The 24,930-nt window shown below is 30.7% G+C and overlaps 1 protein-coding gene across 3 annotated transcripts in view; it reads left to right on the plus strand.

Moving 5' to 3' along the window:
* The window catches only part of LOC142334490 (uncharacterized), a 204,930-nt gene that overhangs the window by 97,069 nt on the left and 82,931 nt on the right, over nt 1–24,930 (plus strand). For all 3 annotated transcript variants that reach the window (XR_012758834.1, XR_012758833.1, XM_075382562.1), the window contains exon 4: nt 13,055–13,097. Coding sequence is in view for 1 of the 3 variants with exons in the window: in XM_075382562.1 (XP_075238677.1) it covers nt 13,055–13,073 (19 nt within the window). In the remaining 2 variants the exon portion in view is untranslated. The remainder of the gene's footprint in view (nt 1–13,054; nt 13,098–24,930) is intronic.

The following is a 24,930-nucleotide window of genomic DNA, read 5'->3' on the forward strand; positions in this document are numbered from 1 at the left end:
AGAGAAAGAACTTTTAAACATACTTTTATATAACTCTATAAGTTTTAGTCTGAATACAGATGCAGGTCGTCACTTGAAAATATATTTTTACTTTAGATCTTGCTATGCTGCAAGAAGGAAAGTACGGTCAAAAATTGGATTTGGGTTTATTTGCATTTCTCGACGTTTCATGACTCAGGAACCTCCCCCCCCCAAAAAAAAAAGATAAAAAAGTAGAGTAATATTCGTACTTAGTGTTGGCGTGTTTGAAGCTTAATAACGTTTGACGTGATTTTTTTATGAAATTTTGTACGGATACTCATGCATACGGGGCAATCTGTTTTTGGTTAATACCTCCAGGTAATTTTGAGGTTAATATCTCCAGGTTGTGGGGGTTTTGGGTGTCAGTTTTCTCAAAGTTTTTCTAACATAACCCCATTTTATATTAAGCTCAGTACATACGTGCATGTTTATCTTGCCATTCAAAAAAAAAATTTTGCCCCTAAAAAATCGAAAAACGTTAATTTTTTTTATCTCCGGTACCACCGTTAGGTATTGCTTCAGAGGATGAGATGAATGATTTGTAGCGAGTGTGAAAATGCTATGCCTAACCGGGATTTGAACCCGAGACTTCCGGATGAAAGGCCGAAACGCTACCACTCGCGCCATGGAGGCCGGCTGTATATTTTTTAACCGAATTTTTAAAATGTCTTTCTGGGAATAGTAATAGTACAAGCGACCCCCCCCCCCCCCCCAAATAAAACCTTTAGGAGTTAATATTGTGGTTGGGGGAGCCGATCAGTTTAGAAATTATCGATCTTTTAAATTTTTCAAAATATTTTTCTTTTATTTAAACTTTAATATTATTAAAAGTTTAAATTATAAACTTTTAGAATTGATAATACAATAAATGATAATGCCATTTTTATTTTGTTTTCATGTTATCTTTAGTTTACTTTTTTGTTAGCCCACAATTAAGTTGGAAAGTTTTATTTTGTTAAATCGTTTAATCGGGGTCGTTATTTAATAAGAGCTAGACAACAGACGTTTCACTTCAGTAAGTTTGTATGAAGAGATTGATTGTGTACGGGCTGGTGATTGTGATTACGAGTTCTGTCAGCCGGAGTAGGAGAAATATGATAATTGGTGGGGAAGCACAGAAACGACTGACTTATTACCGACACTAGCGCACTCACACCTATTTTTTCTAGTTGTTAGCAGTATAACAATAATAAATTTATTTATTACGAATTGATAGGTGTAAAATATCGAATAAGTTGTGCTTATGAAGATGTAATACAAGGGCCGAGTTTGTCGGCCTTTGTGAAATACTAGACATTAGTTGAATCGAACTAATTTGTAATCTTCAGACTAAACATTCAGGAGAGAATTTTTCATTTATCGACACAGAGGTCAGTAGCCCTACAGTAAATCGTAATGCTGGTATGTCGTGACGCTTAATTGATTTTCAGCGAACGAATTAGCAAATATATGAGAAAATCCAGCAGCTAAAATATTCTGAAAATTACATTTACCCGTCTTTTTTTATTATAGCCCGGTTACTTTTTAAGCGTAATAATAATCATGTAAAAGCAGCATTTTTGAACTTAATTTATTTAACGATATGATATGTAATAATATTGTAAATCATAATATTATTTGTATTACGGATATCCATTGATATTATCATTTAATGATAAAATAGTCGGGATATGGTGAAGCAATGTTTAGTAATAAACAATGTCGACTTATTTGATAAAGTTTGGACAATAAAAACTGGCATTTTGGCTATCTGAATAAAAATTAAAACATACTGTGGTTTCATATTTTACATTAACACTTTGAAATAAATAAATAGTTTTAATCAATTATTAATAACATAAATTAAAGACATTTAAAGTTTTCGGTTTACCCACTCTTCAACAGGAAAATATCAAATATTTAAAACTAAAGCGCATTTAAAAAAAAAAATCTACTGCATTCACTGTGTGTAACCACTGTGGGCATACCATCAATTTTTACTGATTGTATTCGTTTCGTTTTAATATGAATTTGTTACTATAGGTAGCAGCTGCTGCTTTAACGAGGATGTTCTTTAACTAAATTATTACAATGTCTTTCTTTGCAAGTTTTAATAAAAAAAAAAAAAAAAAATGTTCCATAGTTGATATTTATGTTTATTTATTTGTTATATTATTGTACATTAATTAATTTCTCAAACATGGTACCGCTGATATGTTAAATAAATAAATTAACAATTGATATAATCCACCTTACCAGCACGTTGATATGTTCTGTAGATCTTTCAGCTTACGTGGAAGCCATCATCAGGAGTTAAAATTGGTACATTTAAAGTCAAATGTTTAAAAAATCATAGTTAAAATTTAAAAATAGTCATGACTGTCCGGTCCTACTAGTATACAAAGTACTACTACTACCTACTAGTATACTATAGGACCGGACAGTCATGACTATTTTTAAATGACTATTTTTTATTTTTTAAATTTTGACTTTTTGGTTTTTTTTTCACCGTTAGGTATTGCTTCAGAGGATGATGAATGATTTGTATAGCGTGTGTGAAAATGCCATGCCTGACCGGGATTCGAACCCCGTGACCTCTGGGTGAAAGGCCGAGACGCTACCACTCGCGCCACGGAGACCGGCAAACTTTGACTTTAATGCATTAATTTTAACTCCTGATGATGGATTCCAAAATCGAAAGTCGAAAGATCTAGAGTACATATCAACGTACTGGTAAGGTGGATTATATTAATTGTTCATTTATTTACATTGATTAAATTATTTAAAATGTTCCAATTTTATGCTTATTTTTGAAAACATAAATAAAAAATCTGATGTGGACACTACATGACTTCCTTGTACGCCTATTCGGTTACATATACACATTTTTTAAAATGAAAAGTACATAAAATTTTATTTCACAAATAACATCTGATATTTTATCTTGTTTTTTTGTTATAATTGAATTATTATGGTATAATATTATAATAATTATAGTTTAATAATTATTAATAAAACAATGTATTTAATTTGTAAGAAAAAAGTGAAGACGCGTGAGTCATCAATTTATGGCTTAAAAGTTTAAAATAGGCCTGTAGTTATAATTATTACGTAATTTTTAGACGTGTTATTACTAGTAATAACAAATAAAATTCAGTAACTTATTTTAAACGGAAAACATTTCTAGTTTAGAACGGATTGACAAGCACGTCATTTGTCCAGTAGGACTAAGTCCAGACTGAACTGTGAAACCCACCGGGTTGGTCTCGCGGTGAACGCGTCTTCCCAAATCAGCTGATTTGGTAGTCGAGAGTTAACAGCGTTCAAGTCCTAGCAAAGTCAGTTATTTTTACACGGATTTGAATACTAGATCGTGGATAATGGTGTGTTCTTTGGTGGTTGGGTTTCAATTAACCACACATCTCAGGTATGGTCGAACTGAGAAAGTACAAGACTACACTTCATTCACACTCATATATATCATCCTCATTCATCCTCTGAAGTATTATCTAAATGGTAGTTACCGGAGGCTAAACAGGAAAAAGAAAAAAAGAAAGGGTTTCAATTAACCACACATCTCAGAAATGATCGAACTGAGACTGTACAAGACTACACTTCATTTGCATTCATACATAATATCCTCATTCATCCTCTGAAGTAATATTTGAACGATAATTACCGGAGGCTAAAAAGGTGAAAGACTGAACTGTTGAAGCCCACTGGGCTGGTCTAGTGGTTCAACTCGTCTATTGCAAATCAGCTGATTTCAAAGTCGGGAGTACTAAGGTTCAGTAAAGGCAGTTACTTTTATACGGATTTGAATACTAGATCGTGGATATCGGTGTTCTTTAGTGGTTGGGTTTCAATTAACTACACATTTGAAGAATGGTCAACCTGAGACTGTAGAAGACTACACCTCATTTAGATTCATATATATATCTCCTCATTCATCCTCTGAAGTAATACCTTACGGTTCCAGAGGCCAAACAGAAGAACAGAGAGAGATTGTGAACAATAAACAAGCTCCGCCCTTGAACAATGAAATGATGAAATGTATGACATATAAATGAGGTGTACTCTTGTACAGGCCAACCATTCCTGATACCTGTGGTTGGTTAATTGGATCCCAACCACCAAGTACTCAGGTATCCACTATCTAGTATCTAAATCCGTATAAAAGCAACTAACCTTTATTATTTATTAGGATTTTAACCTTTGACTTCAAAAATCAGCTGTTAAAGTAACTGATTTGTGATACTACTAAAGCCCGGTGGACTCATTTTAATATGTAGCTAAGTTTTTTTTTTTTTTACCTATTTTATTCTCATTGAATGAGTTCTAAATAATTTATTTGCACTATTTTATGTTTACCTTCACTTTATTCATTTTCTACAACCTCTGTAAAAGTAAATTCACCAAAATGAACCTTACATGATTGTATTATGTTAAACGAAGTTATTTTAATAAAGGGTTTGTAAAAAAAAATTGGGTGAAATATATACTTGGACAATATTTCCTTATTTTTATAGTTGTCCAATTAGATATTTGCATCTAACATGTTGCCTGTTACACATAAAACAACAATACTTGACTACACTGCTACAAATATATTTTCTAAATTTCTGTTTAATTATATTAAAAAATCTGATGTGGCACCACATGATTTCATTGTACGCCTATTAATTACATATATATATATATATATATATATATATATATATATATATATATTTATTTTTAAAAGTAAAGAAAATATTATTTCTCTAATAACTTGTGATTTTTTTATCATATTTTTTTTATTTTTTATTGTTGTTATTGAATTATTATATGTTGTACAAATTTTTTTACAATCAGATGAGTCAGATTTGAACCGATGTGCCTTCCCCTTGTCAGATTCAAATATTTCATTAATTAAAATTTTATTTGGGTATAACTCTGGAACCAATGAAAATAAGTACCACTTACTATATATATCTTTGAAAAGCTCCCAATGAGGGCTTATGACTGCAGTTAAGAAAAAGTGTAAAATCCAGACTTCTTGGATTTCGGGCTTTTTTGCAATCAAAACGGGAGGTGCACAACTAGATGTTACAACAGTCCTAAATCCAAAATTTCAACATCCTGAGGCTAATCGTTATTGAGTTATTCGAGATAAATACGTATGTACAGACGTGACGCTGAAACTACTCAAAATGGATTCAGGGATGGTAAAAAGGTTTTACATTTTGACCATTCGTTACATTTACATTTACATTACATTATTCTGTTTATAAGGATGACATAAAGAAAACACTATTTCAGTCACCTGAAATAATGAAATCTAAGAATTGTAGGTTTCCACACAATACATTCTCCCTCATTTTGTAATAAAAATAATTCAAAAGGATTTTTACAAAATAAATTTAATTTTCAAAATTATTATTCTGATAATTAAATCTATTTTATAAAAATCTGCTGTTATTTTATAACAATAACGTAAAATTGATCATTTCTGGGAAATAGCTTATTAATTCTTTAATGAGGTAATGCGCAAAGAAAGTAAGTATACTGTTGGAATATTCATAATTTGGTATATTACACTACGACATTTTTATCTTGAAAAATGAGACGCGATAAAGATCCTTAATAGTTGGAAATCACTCTTACACTGAGTCATCAAAGCAGGATCTAGCTGCACATATAACTGAAGATTCAGAATCAGGTCTCATAATAGTCAACCGTTAAAAATGCTGTCAATTAAATCTTTGGGAAATACAAAAATAAGCAGAATTCTTCAAGTTAAACATATTGTATAATAGTTTAATTATCAAAACGTTGTTTAAATGTAATTTTTTTATTGAACCAAGTTCATAAGTACAATTTTTTTAAAGTTGGTTACATCAATCAGAGGAGGAAATTTTTCTATAAAAATGTATTTACCATTTTATATTGAAACAATATTGTACGAAAAAAAATGTTGCAATTAATGGTTTGAATGTTAGATCAGCTGCATGGTATTTGAGGGATTTGTACTTGTAAGCATGTATGAGAGTTTTGTAAGAGACAATATACATGTTTCTCATCTGAACATTATAATAAAACTTGTGAAAATGGAATGTTTAGTTAAATGTTCGCTCTTAATCAAATGGGAAGTTTTTTTAAAACATACGTTTTGGAATTCACTTTACAATTATCACGTAACTAATTTCATGAATGGGAAATTTTACAATTATTTTAGTAACTCAACATCAGATGAATAATTCTGTACTAATTGAATCCATATTGTAGAATCATATTCCAAAATATTTTATTGTTCTTGTGTAAATTGAAATTTAATAATTTAATATTTTTATTGGTGAAATATTAATAAAAATTTCGCAAATGCACATAAAAATAGTAGTTTTAATGTATACATGGCAATATTTTTCTGTTCCTTTTAATTATTTATCAAGTACAAAAAGCTTCACATCTATTTTTTGCTTTAATCGAACTGAAATTTTTATCACCATGTGTATTCTAGATAGATTATTACAAAACATCCAAGTGAGCTCATCCTTTCTATCCCTACAATTACATGATACTATGTTATGAGTAACATTACATAAATTAAATAATACTTTGCAGATGTATAAAAGGATGTGCTGCTCCTTAAAAACTGCATAAAGGATGTTACTTCCTGCAACGATCCCATGGCAGATGATCACCGAGTGTTCTACTGTATCCTTCTCCCGGCAATAGTTACAGTCCGCAATTTCGCAGAGAGTCTCAGCATCCTTGCGAATAGATACATCCGTGACCGGTAAGGAACTGGATCAACTCGTATCACAGATCCCCATTCTTCAGCAGAGCAATCTCTGAAGGCCCGGGAACAGTTTCTAGGTCCACCTGTCTTTCGTCGACTGATCCCATGTCTCCTGTGAACAAGCCATGTGTCTGCATCCTCCTTATCTGCTCCTCTGTTGATCCTCTTTTGAAAGAGGAGATCCAGGGGTGCAACTCTCCGGCCACTACACTGAAGGTTTCGCCTCTGAGATGGTTCTCTGTACCCGTAGCATTGCCGAATGGAGACAGTCCTGTGTACCTAAGAATTGCACGCGCCCTCACCATCTCCAGCGCGACGGACCTTATAGATATATCTTTCTTATAGATATTTATCTCCTGAATTTAAATCTGTTTTCAAAATTATTCTATCACTTAAGTTTTGAGAGAAAGCTAATAATTTTGGGAATTTACAATTTTAAAACAATACAATAACGTTTTTTTTTTTTGTTTATAAATGAATTAAAAAGCACTTAATTTGTGTAAAAATAAAAACAAAGTTATACTCTTTTTACATTTCATTTTAAGCTACAGGAACTGACAAATTTATTTATATTTACATCTAAACTGAAGTGGAATTATCAATTCTGCATGCCTAGCTGAGTCTTTTAGCGTGTCTTCTTCTTGTATGTGTGTACAGTATTCTCTTTTTAGCTGCCAACAGTAGTTTGCAACCATTGCTGGTATCCATTTTCCTTGTCATCCTGACATTCTCGGGTCGGCACAGGATATACAGCAAAATTGGAGTAACCAGGCTGAATGGTCAACAGTTGAGGAATTTATGATTTACCTTGCAAAAGAAAGAATAGCAGACGGGGTGTAGGGTCCTGACCGCGCTTCCCTTGTTTCTATTGTTTTCTCATTTTTTTGTTACTTTGTACTTGTTTTTTTATGTTAATTATATTGTGGTTTTGTTTAATGTTTCACTTTTATGTTTTTCACTAGTTGGTTGGTTTGAGTTGTGTGTCAAACTCACTTTTTCATGCTTGGGTAGGTGATTTCAGTTCCTTCATTCAATGTTTAGGAATCAGTCTAGTTTGACAATATTTGAGATGTGTTTTGTAACAATGAGTTCATATTTTTTAATAGTACATTGATGCGAATGTCGCTTGTGGCATTCACATCAGTGGCATCCTGTATGAGGCGAGACTGTAATATTTCAACTGCCGTGGTTTCTGAAGATGACCTCTGGTAAAGCTCATCAGGGCTAGGTATGGAGGGGGTGGCTAGGTACGGAGACCGGAAACGTCACATGGTGGGTGTCTTCCCCTACAGGATCAGGATGTCATTCCTTAGTAACTGTGTTCCATGTTTGAGATTTTGTGGTGAAATCTTTCACCATGTTCATCGCTAACATCTGCAAGGTTTTTGGGAAAAAAGTCTACATGGCTATGCAGAAAATGCAAATTAAAGACATATTACATCCCATATTTCCATATGCCTCAATCATATTGTCAATTAACTCCTTGTAATTAGGTGCTTTGTATTTTCGAAAAAAGTTATTGGTAACCAACTTGAATGTTTTCCAAGCTTCCCATTCTGTTCCTTGAATCAACACATCAAGAATGTACATCTTTCATTAGATCTGTTATCTGAGGCCCAATGAAGATTTAAGTCTTTTCTTGATTTAAACATCTCTAATTTTAGAAATTTCTCCAGTAGGTATTGGAATCCCCTTTGTTCTTGATTCTTGTCCTTCACATAGTTATTCATCAAACCATGTTTGATATATAGTGGAGGCAAGAATACTTTATGTGGATCTACAAGTGGTTCATGTAAAATGTTCTTTGTCCCAGGTTCATGGTTCTTCATGCACAGGCCATTCTTTCATGGTGTAATGGGATGTTTTTTCCCCACTATCAAACTATCATATGAAACAGTTATGCTTTGTATAATCAAGGTGCATTCTGGTAAGCAGTGCTATGACTTTTAAGTCACAATATGTTTCATTGGTAAGTATTGTAATTAACAGAATCAAGTAAAATTTCATTGTCTCATACGACTGTCATATTTATAGCATGGAAAACAGGTACACTTGGAAGCACATTTCCACTATGAAATAGAACTCCTTTCAAACTTGCCTTGGAAGCATCTATAAACAGTCCCCATTGTTCTGGTTTGTGTTCACATCCCAAATATTACATGATTCCATCAATATATGTGCAAAAAGGCATATTATCCTTTGAAGAAAAGAACAGTAATAAATGTTTTTCATGATTGCTATAAACAAATGTTTTGACATTTTTCTACAGTAGATGCCATTTCTGTAGTCTGGAAGCTAGGAGCTCTGCTTATTTTTACATAAGTCAAGATCACAAATATGATCATTCAGGTCCCTCTGAGAAATTATGTGCAGACCTGATACTGGTGACAAATAGTCTTCAGTATTTTCAGTAACTTGATATGTTTCTAAATTCTCTGATCCTTCACTCTAGAGATTATCTTCCATTGGCCTTTTCAGAATAGGTAAGATTTCATCATGTGATACAGGTCTCAGAGCTGATGGTATATTGGGGTATGTGATCAAATTTGGATGTGTGTCTAACGTCATAATCCAAAACAAAATAGCAGCTTTTGTTTCACACAAGATTAGCAGCTTGTGTGAAACAAAAATAACAATCTAAAATGTGATCATGGGGTTTCTTCCAGATCACAAATACAGCAAAAGGCATTGAGCCCTTTTTTCCCAGTAAGCCATGCTCTTCAAGTCAGTTGCACAAGTTAATCAACATATATATAGGACCCATGGTTTGTCTGTCTCAACCAACCAATATAAAGTTTATAAGCTTTCTTAATTAATGAAGTCATTGTCCTCCTATGAGATTTCAACATAAATTGTACACAAATATAACGAAAAAACATTACTGTTATTCACACACTTCTGAGAAGACACGTTGAAACACGGAAATTCAGTGGTAATAATCACAACTGATGTAGTTGTTATTTTTATAACTCCAGAAGATTGTGATACAGAGATTAGAAAGAATAATATTACCAATATTGCTTTTTATTATTTATTTATAACACTTTGTGAAGCATCATTGTGCATCTCAGGTATGAATTACAAAAAAAATCAATAAAAATGTATTTCTCGAAAGTTGAGGGTGATGGGAATAAAATTTAAGAATTTTTGGCATTTAGCAGTTACGTTTTTAATTATTTCAGTTGTAGTTTTTCATAAGACAAAATCATTGTTTCACGGTGTAATTTTTTAATATAATCTTTTGAAGCTGGTTTTTGATTTAGTTACCAAAGACAATCAAATCTATTAAAAATTATTATCCCTGTTTTTCAGTAAGTAAAATTAAATGCTTCTGACCAACTGCAGTTTCATTATTAATAATTGTGACTGACTTTTCAGATTTTTTTTAAAATTTTTGTAAATTACTTCACACCAGCTTGAACAAATGCTTAATAAAAATAATTATGAAAATATAATAAAATAATTTTTAGATGTTATATAACATGTAAAAATTAATTTGAAATATTCAGTTAGACATAATAATAACTATTCATATAAGGTACTTACTTTTGCTTCTACTTCCTTTAAAAATGTCTGGATTGAACTGTCTTCAAAGCTGTTTGATAGTTGAATGATTATTACCATAAAACAAAATTGTCATTACAAATATATACTTACCTAATGTAATTTAATTAAAAGGCCTTCTATTAAAACCTCCTGAAAATAACCCTTACGTTATTTTGGTGCTGATTAGAAAAATCTTAAGTATTGAATATTTAGCTATGACTTTGTTGTTCAATGTTTTTTGTTATGTTAAGAATAACATTTCGTGTAAGGTAACAAATTTAATAATTTTGAGTAAACTTTCAAGTCTTATTTTGTTTGCAACTTACATAAATTATCAAACATGGGTTTGTTACTTCATTCTATCAATGTTGATACTGTGTAACCTTTAATTTCCAAAAGTTATTTATTACTTAGTGTTACTTTATATATCTTGCAATTAAGTACTGTATGAAGTTTAAAAATTGAAAAATATTGAATTGATAACACAAGATTACAAATTCAATTCTCTTTATATTTTCAATTTTTCATTCAGTAACAAATTACAGGTTAGAATGTTGATATTTTTTTATTTTGCCACTGAGCCAACACTTGAAATTTTAAGGAAAAAATAAATACTACGATGTTATCTTTCATTTCTACAATTTTTTTCTATTATTTATTTATTTTAAGGCCCATTAAAAATACCTTCTAGTGATTTAATACAAATCGTTGTCTCATTTGTTAAAACATATTGTATAAGTTGACATAGTTAGTTCATTATATGAATTTTTCTTCAATGAAGTTGTTTATCCTTTTATAACTTAAATGTTATTCAATACTTCAATGTATTTTTTTTTAGTTCTATTTATTTTGTAAATCTCTAGTACTAAGTGTTAAAAGGAATTTTTAAATAATTGTAAGATATTACAATGCTCAAGTAGAAAGAAGAGTACATATAAAAAGTACAGCATAACTGGATGCACTACTGTATAACCCTTTATGGATTATATTGTGATTAATTACACATATATTCACAGTGCAAACAACTCTATCTCTTGTCTTCTGTATTAATCATTATGAAAACCTGCTGTCGATAGAAGATATATCATTTTGCTTTTTATATTGTATTGGTGGAGATATTAATACTGAATTTACTATAATACCATGCTCAATAAAATTTGATATCAGCATGTACTAAGTATATCTATTATATAATATCATTTACCAGAAATTACTCCTCAAACAAAACAAGAAAATAAAAAAATAGACCTCGAAATGATAGATGTGCAAAATAGTAACTACGTGGATATATTATCAAAGTCTGTAGTCAACTTGTGACCAAAAAAGTGATTTCCTGCAAAGGAAGCTGAGGACACAGAGTCAGGGATTATTGCTGCATTTCTGCAGACAACGCAATAAAATCATAACTCATATTTAATTGGGGTTATTTAAAAATTCATCAATCGTACTTGACTGAAAAATAAATTTACAAAAACAAAGAGTTTACTCAAATTAAGAGCTGGATTGTTGGATTTTGTTTTGAAAGCAATCAGTTTAATCATCTTACAGATTTAGATAAATGTAATTTCAGAATTTAATAAAAAAAAAAGATTATATGAGCATGAGAGATAAAGACAATATCTCTGTAATTGAAGAAAAAATGTTTTATATCATTTTTATGATTTTTATTTGTATTTCTAGTTAAAGTAAGTAGTTATAATTGATCTCAGATATTTTTTTACTTGGCTATTATCATGTTATAATGTAATACTTACAGATAGCCTAACATAAGGCAAATATTACATCCAAAACTAATATACATATTCTGAAGAATACTAGAACATCAAGCATTCTGTGTCTTACGAGAAGACATATACAGTGAGGTGGTTGCCATTATTCTCGTCATTAAGCCCATATACTGTTGTATATCAGTACGCTAATCCCACTAAAATACCAGTGGATATACCACCCTGTAACAAACACCTCTACTCTGTTCCCCATAGAGTGACTGTACAAAGAAAATTATTACAGGGTAAGTAACTACACCTCTTGTGCATTAGTTGCTTTAAATATACAAAAGCCTAGAACAACAGTAATCCAAATAGTGCAGAACAACAATTTAACATACCCCCTTTAAAATGTTAAATAATGTGTTAAGAATTAGATAAGAATGCTATTTATTTTTACTTACATTAAAAGTACAAGTTTTACAATATTAGTAAACTGAAATTAAAGTGTTTTTTTTTTTTTTTTTTTTTTTGGCTTGAGACCTTACTCCTGTGTTCATGTTATATTAATATTTTAAATTTCACTTATTTTTATTTTCATTTTGGGTATTGTTATTCTTTATATGTATACTTTTTAAATCCATTTCTTATATCAATGAAAATGAGAATATTACTGTATATTGTTTTTTTTAAAGTTTTACAAAAATATTATAACATTATAACTGGTGTAAGATATAATTATATGTAATGGTAGTTTTTCTGCTTTAGAAGTAGTAAAATTTTTACATTATATTAGCAATAATAAGATTGAAGTTATAATTATTTTTATCTTTTAACTTATTAATTCTTTATTCACAAGATCATTCATTTTTTACAGTAAAAGAAATTTTACTTAGTTTTTATAATAAGGTAAAAAATCTTTAATGTATTAATTCTAAAATAACAATGTTGCTTTAGAAGATAACTGATTTAATTATTACAGTATCTTACTTTTTGTTAATTGTAGCTTATTTTATTTCAGGTATGTTTGGAACGGCTAATGTGGCTGATCATTTGTTGATAATGTGAGTTGTATATTATAGTTTATTATCTATAAAATTATTAATTTATTGAAAATATCAATTTACAACAAATACCCATGTTACACAAATTTAAAATATCTCAGTTTTACAGAACTAGTTTTGTGTTTATTATGCTTTGCAATGTGTCTGAAAATTCCGAAGCAAGTCTTATCATGAAACTTCAGTTTTCTCAAATTTTTACATTTTTGCCAACCAGGCCTGATCTGGTCTAGTGGTGAATTCATCATGCAAAGTCGAGAGTTCTAAGGTTCAAATCCTAGTAAAGATAGTTAATTTTGTACGGATTTGAATATTTTATTTGTTTTCCCTGTTTAGTCCTCAGAAATTATCATTCAGGTAATACTTCAGAGAATGAATGAGGATGATATGTATGAGTGTAAATGACATGTAGTCTTGTACAGTCTCGATTCGACCATTCCTGAGATGTTTGGTTAATTGAAACCAGTTACCAAAGAACTTCGGTATCCATGATCTAGTATTCAAGTCCATATAAAAGTAACTGCCTTTACTAGGACTTGAATGCTGGAACTCTTGACTTCCAAATCAGTTGATTTGGGAAGATGCGTTCACCAATTGACCAACCCTGTGGATCGGATTTGAATACTACATCGTGGATAACTTATCAAGGTTCCAGAGGTTAAACAGAAAAGAAAAAAAAGAAGGAATTGCATATACTTGTTTAATAAGACTAACAGTCTGACGTCTAGATCTCATACTCCATTCTACAGACCGTGATTATTATGGAAAAGCAAACAGCAGTAAGCAGTACAATATTCCTTGATATGATTAATTTTAAGTTATTGCACGTACGCAATCTGATTTATTGAGCCAGACACATTTTATTTGCAAAAATGTTTAAATGTGATGTGTCCATTGTTCTCTAACTATCATGAAAGTAAAGTAATACATTTTTCATGGTTGTACACTGATACATTGAAACGAATATTCTACTGATTCATTTCATCAATTATGGTATTACCGATTGTTTTTAAAATTTTATTGTAATTTGTGTCAAATACAAGTAATTTATAATTTGTAGGCCAAAGTCAAGTACAAAAATATTATGATTTGTAAAACTGTCAGTTTTGTTTACAACAGAATTCTATGTAATTTGTAAAATAGAGTGTACATTTTCTTATTAATTTATTCTAGAAACTTACTGTTACTATTATTTTGGAATTAGTTTCTTCAATTTCAACATGTAGACCTTCACATAGTGTTTTGATAAAACACTATCAGTGCTATTTTTTTAATATATTCAATGTAACATATCCATTTCAATGCAGCCAGTGCATTGTCTTACATAAAACATATGACAGATAATATAGGTAACATACAACAGATAATATGCAAACTACCAATCTCATTAATGGATTCTTAACATCTTAGCCTTGTAAAGGCAGTTACTTTTATATGGATTTGAATACTTGATCGTGGATACCAGTGTTCTTTGGCGGTTGGGTTTCAACTAACTGCACATCTCAGGAATGGTTGAGCTGAGATTGTACAAGTCTACACTTCATTTACATTTATACATATCATCCTCATTCATCCTTTGAAGTAATACCTTATACCTTACGTTGGTTCCAGAGGCTAAACAGAAAAAAGAGATGCTTTAGGTCTTGAACAGATATTGTATTATATATTACGTTATGAAGTGAACTCTTCTATTCCACTCTACCTTATGTGATAGATTAAGTTATGAATTTGCTATATTACTTTATATTGTTGTGTTGTAGAATGATATTGTTTTTATCATAATATTGAAAACACCATAAATATATAAATTAAAGTATTCTATGAAAATACTTTACATCTATTAAATAACAAAGTCAACATATTAAGCAAATTAATAGATAAGCAATATAATAGATAAGTTAATAGATAGATAAGTTATAAGATTAGAAAACCTAATTTGAAAATCAGAAGTGCATTTTTAAATTAGTAAAACAGTCAGACGAATTGCTTATTTAATTTATGTGTATGATTGATAAAGTCAATTACGAATTGGTAAATAAAATACTACTCGTTAAACTGTCGCAGTTACACATTTACCAATGTTGGTTTATTTTGAAGGCACTGGGGTGATCTAGTGGTGAACATCTCTTCTCAAATCAGCTGATTTGGAAGTCGAGAGTTCCAGCTTTCGAGTATTAATAAAGTCAGCTATTCTTATACGGATTTGAATACTAGATCGTGGATACTGGTGTTCTTTGGTGGTTGGGTTTCAATTAACTACGCATCTCAGGGATGGTCGAACTGCGACTGTACAAGATTCACATTCATACATATCATCCTCATTCATCCTCTGAAGTAATACCAGAACGGTGATTCCTGGAGGATAAAAACAGGAAAAGAAAGAAAGTTATTTTGAAGGAATTGTGAACACATAAATTTTTTCAACTTATTTCTGCAATATAATTCGTTAATTGAGATAATCATATCATCAGTAACACTAAAACAAATTATTTTTTAATACCTAAAAAAATATTTTAAAAACATTTCAATTTTTTTATTATTTATCAAGAGATGAATATACTTTACTGAATGTATTTTTAAATTTTCTTTTAACCTTCAGTTTAATCACTATCAGGATGCATTTATTAATTCCTACAAAGTAAAGGAATTATTGTGATCGCGAAAAATTTCAGTCTTCAGATTAAAAGTGAGATATCTATTTTGGCTATCCCTGAATCCATTTTCATTCGTTTCGACGAAAATCAAAAAACAAAAATTGAATTTTTTCTTAACTGCTGGTACTTAATTACAATGGTTCCAGAGTTATAGCGTAATAAAATAATAATTAATGAAATTTTGGATTTTACAAGAGGAAGGCACATCGGTTCAAATGAGACTTCAGCTCCTTTTTTTTAACTTTTTTTATTTTTTAATTTAAATATGTTACAGAAATTGTATTTTAATCAAACGTTTCTTTTTATTTCCTTGTACGAAGTAAAGGAAGTATTGTGATCGCGAAAATCAGATTTCAACGGAAATATCCATTTTGACTAGTTTCGGCGTGACGTCTGTACGTACGTATGTATCTCGCATAACTCAAAAACGATTAGCCGTAAAATGTTGAAATTTTGGATTTAGGACTGTTGTAACATATAGTTGTGCACCTCCCCTTTTGATTGCAATGTAGACCAAAAGTGTTCAGATAAACCCAAAATTATTTTCTTAACGGCAGTAATAAGTCCTCATTAAGATGTTTTCAACGAAATATCATAAGTGTTACTTATTTTCATTAGTTCCAGAGTTTAAGTTTAACTTTTTTTTTAATTTGTAAAAACCGTTTTTACAATAAATAATTATTCAATAATAACAATAAAAAAAAAAAAAAATATGAAGAAATATCAGAAGTTATTAACGAAATAAAATTTTATGTACGTTTCATTTAAAAAAATGTTATATGTAATTTAATAGCCGTACAAGGATGTTACGTGGTATCCACATCTGATTTTTTTGTTTTCTAAATTGATAAAGGAGAAATCAATTTACTTTAATAAGCGATATAATAACCTATTATATCATCACAAAAAATCATAAATAAATTTACTCATTAGAAATTTATTATAAAAGTAATTGGTTTTATTCTGTGCATTTCAGAAAAATGTTACAAATCAAATTTAAAACATCGTAATGAAAACATACTTTATATTTCTCTATACGGGTTCGACTATAACAAAATCACTCGTATTAACAACTATAAAAATCTTCTTTATTGACGTTGATGTCAACTATATTTTAAAATACATATCGTATGATAATTATCACGCAAAAATGTGACTATATATGTTTAAGCTCGAGGAAAAAATATTGCATTCATTTGTAATATAAATAACTTTCAAAAACTAAATTTATTTTTAACGTTCAAAAACTAAACTTTTTATGAAAATAAAATTGTTTTGAAACACCTTATTCCAGTTCATATTTTCGTACTTTTATTTTATATACAGTAAAATTTGGTTATAAAGAGATACAACGGGCCGATCAAATATCCTCGTTACACCAGAGTGCTCGTACTTCCACCTCGTAACCGTAAATTTTTACGCCGTCATTATCTATTATAATACAAAAAATATATTGTATACCTAAGAGGAAACTGTTTTAAAATAAAATATCGATATGTTTTATATTATAGACTAACAAATAATATTCATACGTAATACAGTTTTTAGATGTTAATACGTTTTGTTTTTAACGAAAACTGTTAGCGTTCAATGACAGGGCAAAAAAAAAGGAATAAGTGTACAGTAAGACTTACCAAAATCATCTAGGAACGTAACAAATGAACACTACACAAAAATTTTTGTCTCCTTTTTATTAAATCTAAAGAATCATTCTAATCTGGTTTTTTCTTCAAACAGTATACGTCAGAACTTAATCGCGCATACAAACTAATTAGCCTTAAAATAATAATTTACTTTTGTTTGTTTATTAATCTTATACCTGTAATCATCAAAACAGTTTTGTAGTTTATTCAATTACTCTACTAGTACTTCGCAAATTCATCGTCTTTTTTACACTTCTTTTCACTTTAAACCATGATATAACAGGGCGCTAACTTTTTTTTTTTTTTTGTTAAAGAGTTGAGGAATCTCATTTACGGACACCTAAGCAGTGTCGGGCTCGCTAACAGGTGCCGCCTGATGTTATTAATAACGTATGTAAACCTGCGCACTACCGACTAAACTGCACCCCTGGCTACCACCTTTCCTGGAATCGTTAACGAAGCATTTCTTCTGCAAAGGGGGGTAACACGCCCACTCCCACACTCATACGTCATAGTGCAATCGCATTATAATATGAAAATCAACAGAAACGCATCAGTTACAGCAAAACAACAGCAAACAAGTTACATCACCATACATCAAGATACAGAAAACAGATTATGAAACTACATACTACAAACTACTTACAAAGAAAAAAGTCACACAATATATACAACTCAAGAAAACAAGTCTCACAATATAAACATAGAAAAAAAATAAAAAAAAATAAAAATAATAAAAATAAAGAACATAAACAAAATAAACGCCTGAAAAGAGACATTCATTAATATTACACGATCAGCGCAACAACACAACACTAAAAATGCATAGATCGGACAGCAGAAAAAAAAAATCTGCAGCCGAACAGCAAAACCTCACATAATGCAGAAGATAAAAAATACTACATAACACAGTAAGGCCCCAAGAAAAAAGGAATTAGCCCAAGATCTGGAAGACATAATATACATCAAAAGCAAAAAATACTCAAATATGAACGTAAAAAAAAAATTATTTTTATAATATCAGTACAGCAAACTTTCATTATAAACTATCCAGGGACAAATATGTATATGTCCCTGGTTAGGAACTTACTACCTTCGGACGCAATCAGATACGGGAGCGGAGTGTCCGCGGCCTCTTCACGTCTCACATGTAACCCCACATGTACGGGGGACTCCCTAGTCGCTCACTCGCGAAAGTGTCCGCCCCCGCACTCTCCGACGCCGCTTATTGTTTCGTGACTCCTCCCATGCTTGGAGGTCTCTCATCATGATTTTCACATACGCAGTGATCGCCTTCCAGTTCTCTTCCTTTTATATCATTATATTAATATTCAGAGGGTGCTATCAGTCGTCTTTTATCACAGCCTGAGTTCTTTCAAAAGAACTCGTAAGTTCCTCGTGACTCTTCCGTACTGTTGAAACTGTAGATGGGATGAAGAAAGTCAATATTTCTTGCAAACATCTGAATTTGGTAGGTCTCGTTCTAGTTCTTGGATAATTTTGATTTGATCACTCACGAACAGCTGTTTCCTTTTTGTGCCCGTCGTTGTTCATTATAAATGAACCGAAGTTAATAGAGTACATTTAAAAATACATTGTACATTTTTTTTTAGTAAAAAACACTAAAATGAAAAAGCATTCACTGACGCGACTACAGTATTACTACACTGTATTTGGCTACTGAGTATCCGATCGATCACTTTAACGCAATACTGTTTGTTTAACTGATTCTATGTTACTGCATTTTTAAACTGAAAATTATGACTACTGAATTTACCACTGGAGATAGGACTGGTAAAATCTGTCTTTAACCACGCCCCTCTTCGGACTTTCACTTAAATCGATTAAAATGTGCTATAGAGTTCGATGATTCTGTTTGGGCGGTTTTGACGGAACATTGTTTGGCCCCTAATTTTTTTTGAAATTTTGCAAACAGAAAAACCCGAGTAATTATAATACTGTAACAACCAGCCTTTGTAATACCGCAATGGAACATGTACTGTACAACGTCCTGTTACAAAACTTTTGTTCACCCTTCAGACCTGACCTGAACAAGCCTAAGATAAAATGTTAGAATCTTTAAGTACAAATCGTAAATATATATTTCGTAAATGAAGAAATGGAATTCCCTTGCGTTGAGATTATTTGGTGAATAACAGGTATTGTAAAAAATTAAAATGTGCTTAATAATAAAGTTTATGATGCATCGATACCTCGCTAAAAGCAAGCTAATTTATCATTAATGAGGTAGAAAACCTAACAATCTCGGAATTTCAACCGTTACAACCAAGTTCTCGTAATAAGCGAGCTCGTTATTTTCCGGTTCCGCTGTATAAGTTAAACCTAGATGACCATTTTAATCGTACAACAATCATTTTATCAATAGACACTGCAGGTAAAGTATGAATAAAAACGTATCTATTGAGTACGTGAATATTGAATATGAATAAAAACGAAACACAAAACGTGTGTATTTTTAAAAAAACGACATATTTAATTGAAGTACCAATAGTTTTGTTTCAGTACATCAATCTTTAGATAAGGTTTATAAGTTAAACATTGATAATTATATAAACTAATTTTCTTTTTTAATATTTAAATTTTAAGGCTAAGGTATTTGCTTATATTTTGTTTATCATTAATGTAGACGTAAATATTTACTCTTAAGTGTGTTAAAAGTTTAAAAGTTAACCGATGTACTGATATGTCAAAGAATTATTTAAATACCTACATTCTAATAACTTTAATACCTTCACAAAGAGGTTTTAAAATTTTTTACCCCTGTTAAATAATTTTTGATGACTGGTTATTTACGTCGTCATAAATGAACTTCTCTATCTTCTGTTTCAAAATTAAAATAGGGAATTGCAACCAGAAATAGAAATAGTGGGGATACCGTTATCTTAGGATTATCAGCGGGCATAACTTATATTTTGTAAGCCATTATTTTATTTTATTTATTTATTTTTATTTTTTGTTGAAATAAAAACTTATGCACAAATTATAATCAGAAAATTTACAAAGAACTTATAAGATATATGACTACTATTTTAAGGAAAATAAATATATAAACATATAAAACGAAATATTTGACAACAAAAAACTATTTAAACTCTTAAACTATTTAATAACAAAATCCTATTCAAAATCCTAGTGAGATCAACACTTCTTAACTAAATAAAATAAATGAAACAACCTCAGTTAAAATATTACAAAGAATATGTAGTTGTGTATGTGTTTGTTACTTTTTAATTAAAATTTCGTTATATTAAACTTGTTTAAAAAAATATATATATAAAGCAGGTAAGTCCTTTATTCCCATTTGCTATCTTTGAAATATTTATGGTAATTGGATTTGGGAATATAATAATAATTCCTTTAAAATCGTCTTCTCGACTACTGCTATAAACGAAATTTTATGAACACTACATGTATATTAGATGATATTATTAAATGTCAAAAAAATCCCTTTCGGCACCCCGGAAGGCGGAAGTAGATTTCACTTATGCTAAGTAGGGGAAAAAACGATTTACACCTTAAAGTAAAGAAAAACTTCAAATTTACTCAATACGACAATGGATGCATGTGAAAAAAGTTTTCATGTTTAGCATATGACAAACCCAATCTTACAATTCCATCAATATTTTGGTCATCCTCTGCCGTAAGGGTTGGTCACATCAAAAATTGTTTATCAAAATGTGTAGAGGACTAACGACCACTTAAAGCGGATTCGATACTGTGCCTATTAAGGGAGGTATTTGTTTTTGTCTTCGAACCCCCATTTTTTCCACCCCCTGAGCCAATGTTTGGTGATATCAAAAAACTTTACTTAAATAAGTTTTAGGCCCTTATCCGAAGAACAGTAGAAATTTTAACGAATTCGATATTTTACCTAATAAGAAAGTTATATTTAGCGATATTTTCTTTTTTCGAAAAAGCCCCCACCCCCTTTTTCCAACCCCATGGTCCGATTTTCCCATTAACGAACTCGATCGAGAGGTCATAATATTTTATATTTCAATTATTTTTTTATTACGGCAGTTATCGTGTCCACAAGAAAGTGACTGACTGTTTTGGGGTCTGGGAGATACGAAACGCGAAGATATGTCGAAATTTATAACGCAAATTATTATTGTTTAGATACAGTATTTATGTAATCAAGAAAAATTTTCCGCGCAATATTCATTAAAATCTGTTACGATCTTGGATGAGGATACGTAGCAATTAAAATTTTTACGTATAATGTTTTAGTGTTCAGAAAATAAAAAGAAGAAATAAATTAATTTTTTCCAGTTAAATCTTCGCTAGAATGGTTTAAAGGAAATCGTATTTTTATTTTATATAAAATGTAATAAAAATGTGGGGGATTAGAGAATCCTTGGTTATTCTGTTTCATTTTTCGTTTTGGATCGCGTACAGATGCCTAATTCTTTGTGATCCTTCGCTACATTTTTCCTTTCTTTCCTATGTGCTTTTCGTCATTCACGTATCGGTTCTTTATAGTTATGGCTCTTGTCTATTAATATATAATGTCTATATTAGTTGTCTATATGTCTATATTACTATATAATGTAATTATAATTTAATATATATTATAATTTTCCAATTAGGGATAATGTTTGAATGTAGTCACGAAAAAAAAGACTGATAGTCAGTGGCTTAGGGTGTCAAGCCATTCGGTTTTATGTGTCAATGATGGTATTTTTCGTAAGATTATCAAATGTTATATAGGACTATTGTGAAAGTATACTCTTTCAATTAAAAAAAATATCAAAATCGGTTTACTAACGTCGCATATATTGGGTAACATACATTAAAAAAAATTGTCGAATTGATAACCTCCTCCTTTTTTGAAGTCGGTTAAAAGATATAACTATCAAGTATATCAAGGGGTTTCATTCGCCCCATGAATTTTCCCGTAAAATACGAACAGGCAATACAAAGAAATCATCTAAACTCATCTAAACAAGTTACTCAGATTTGAGGAGGACACCTCAAGGTAACCTTATTTTAAGATTAAAACGGTTTTTTCCAATTTTGACCCCCATCAATGAAAAGAGCAGAAAATTTTACGTTGGAATATGCAGCCACACACATGATCTTGGACCTTTTTTGAAAGTCATAGGCTAACCATCAGAGATTGTGTCATACGACAGTGCAGAGAGATAAATGACCTGAAATATAAATTCCAGGCATATTATATGACCTTAAAAAACGTGTTACTCATAACACTATCATCCGTATAACACTAGCTTTTATAGTAAACCATTGGAGATAATAGTATGACCTTCAAAAAAAGGTCCAAGGACATATGAGTGACTACATATTCCAATGTAAAATTTTCTGCTCTTTTCATTTGGTGGGGCTCAAAAATAGGTCATTCAGTGCTAATCGTGATAGCCTTGAAATAAGGTCAACGTAACTTTTGTAGTTTACGAGAAAATTGCCTGGGGCGATTAAAATGAAACGCTTATATTGTATTTTAAATTCAGACCTTGCTCTTTTAAATTATCATTTAGAGAATCGATAGGAACTGTTTCCTCTTTGCCTAGTGTGCCTAGTTACCTAGTGTGGAATTTATACTTCGCACCAGCAGAAAAAATTGTCTATATCTATTTCGTCCTATTATACACAGACTGCCTAATGCAACTGATTTGTGCATCAAATATGGCTTTTCTAGAAAAATTATGGACTAGTTTATTGCATAACTTTTCTACATTCTTCCAAATTTTTGCTTCACTTCCAAATTTCTATTGCATTAAAATCTGAGATCCTTACGTAGTAAGCAGCCTGCCAATGTTCTTTTATTTATTTTTGTCACTTAAGTGTCTTTTCGTCGACTTGTACAGTAAGTTCTACAATTTTCATTGAGTTCTTGTCTGTTACATTCAACAAACCTGGAATTGTGTAAAGAACTTCCTTTACCATTAATGGGAATTCAATCTTTTTGTGCCCAAATTTTCACACCTGCGCCATATAATTTGTCTTTTTGTCTTAATAAGTTCTATACATAAAAAAGATCGTAAATTTTCGAATTTTAAAGAACTACGAAGTTTTTTAATTTATTTGAAAAATTCTGTTTCCTGTAATTATTTTAAAATATGTGGAGTCCAGAATTCCTTCTGGACTCCACATTTTTCCTTGGAAAAAGGTCCAAGGTCATATGAGTGACTACATATTCCAATGTAAAATTTTCGGCTCTTTTCATTTGGTGGGGCTCAAAAATAGGTCATTCAGTGCTAATCGTGATAGCCTTGAAATAAGGTCAACGTAACTTTTGTAGTTTACGAGAAAATTGCCTGGGGCGATTAAAATGAAACGCTTATATTGTATTTTAAATTCAGACCTTGCTCTTTTAAATTATCATTTAGAGAATCGATAGGAACTGTTTCCTCTTTGCCTAGTGTGCCTAGTTACCTAGTGTGGAATTTATACTTCGCACCAGCAGAAAAAATTGTCTATATCTATTTCGTCCTATTATACACAGACTGCCTAATGCAACTGATTTGTGCATCAAATATGGCTTTTCTAGAAAAATTATGGACTAGTTTATTGCATAACTTTTCTACATTCTTCCAAATTTTTGCTTCACTTCCAAATTTCTATTGCATTAAAATCTGAGATCCTTACGTAGTAAGCAGCCTGCCAATGTTCTTTTATTTATTTTTGTCACTTAAGTGTCTTTTCGTCGACTTGTACAGTAAGTTCTACAATTTTCATTGAGTTCTTGTCTGTTACATTCAACAAACCTGGAATTGTGTAAAGAACTTCCTTTACCATTAATGGGAATTCAATCTTTTTGTGCCCAAATTTTCACACCTGCGCCATATAATTTGTCTTTTTGTCTTAATAAGTTCTATACATAAAAAAGATCGTAAATTTTCGAATTTTAAAGAACTAAGAAGTTTTTTAATTTATTTGAAAAATTCTGTTTCCTGTAATTATTTTAAAATATGTGGAGTCCAGAATTCCCAACTTACCAATTAAAATGGCTGTAAGGATTGGTAATTGACTATCACTATATTTGATTCTGTAATAGAGAATATTTGCGTCGCATGGCAACGAGTTCAGATGAGTTGTTATATTTAGACAGTCTTACCTTTATTTCCTTTACATTATAGCGCTTTCTGGTATAAGCCCATCCTCAGTAGTATTTTCTGATTTAATACAATATTAAAATTATGCGCAGCAACATCGACAGAAATTATTTTGCTCAATAACCAAAATTATAAAAAGTAATCAATAAAGATGTAGCATGATAATTATCTGTGTAATGTTTTATCTGTAGCCCAACTATCCCACAAACACAAGAAACTCATATTTTGTAAAGCCACTCTGGAGACCGAAAAGCCCTGTCACGTTCAGCTCAGCAAAGATTCGCCATGGGTGTTGATCAAACCTACAACATGTGCTACCAGTATGTTTAATGTTTAATGAATGAAAGAAAGCATAAACATTAAGTTATATGTTTAAGTTATTAAGTTACTTATTAAGTTTTATGTTATAAAAACTTCAACTTAAACTTCTTCATAAAATTGT

Source organism: Lycorma delicatula, chromosome 1, assembly GCF_047948215.1.
Source record: "Lycorma delicatula isolate Av1 chromosome 1, ASM4794821v1, whole genome shotgun sequence".
In the NCBI taxonomy this organism is placed as follows: Eukaryota; Metazoa; Arthropoda; class Insecta; order Hemiptera; family Fulgoridae; genus Lycorma; species Lycorma delicatula.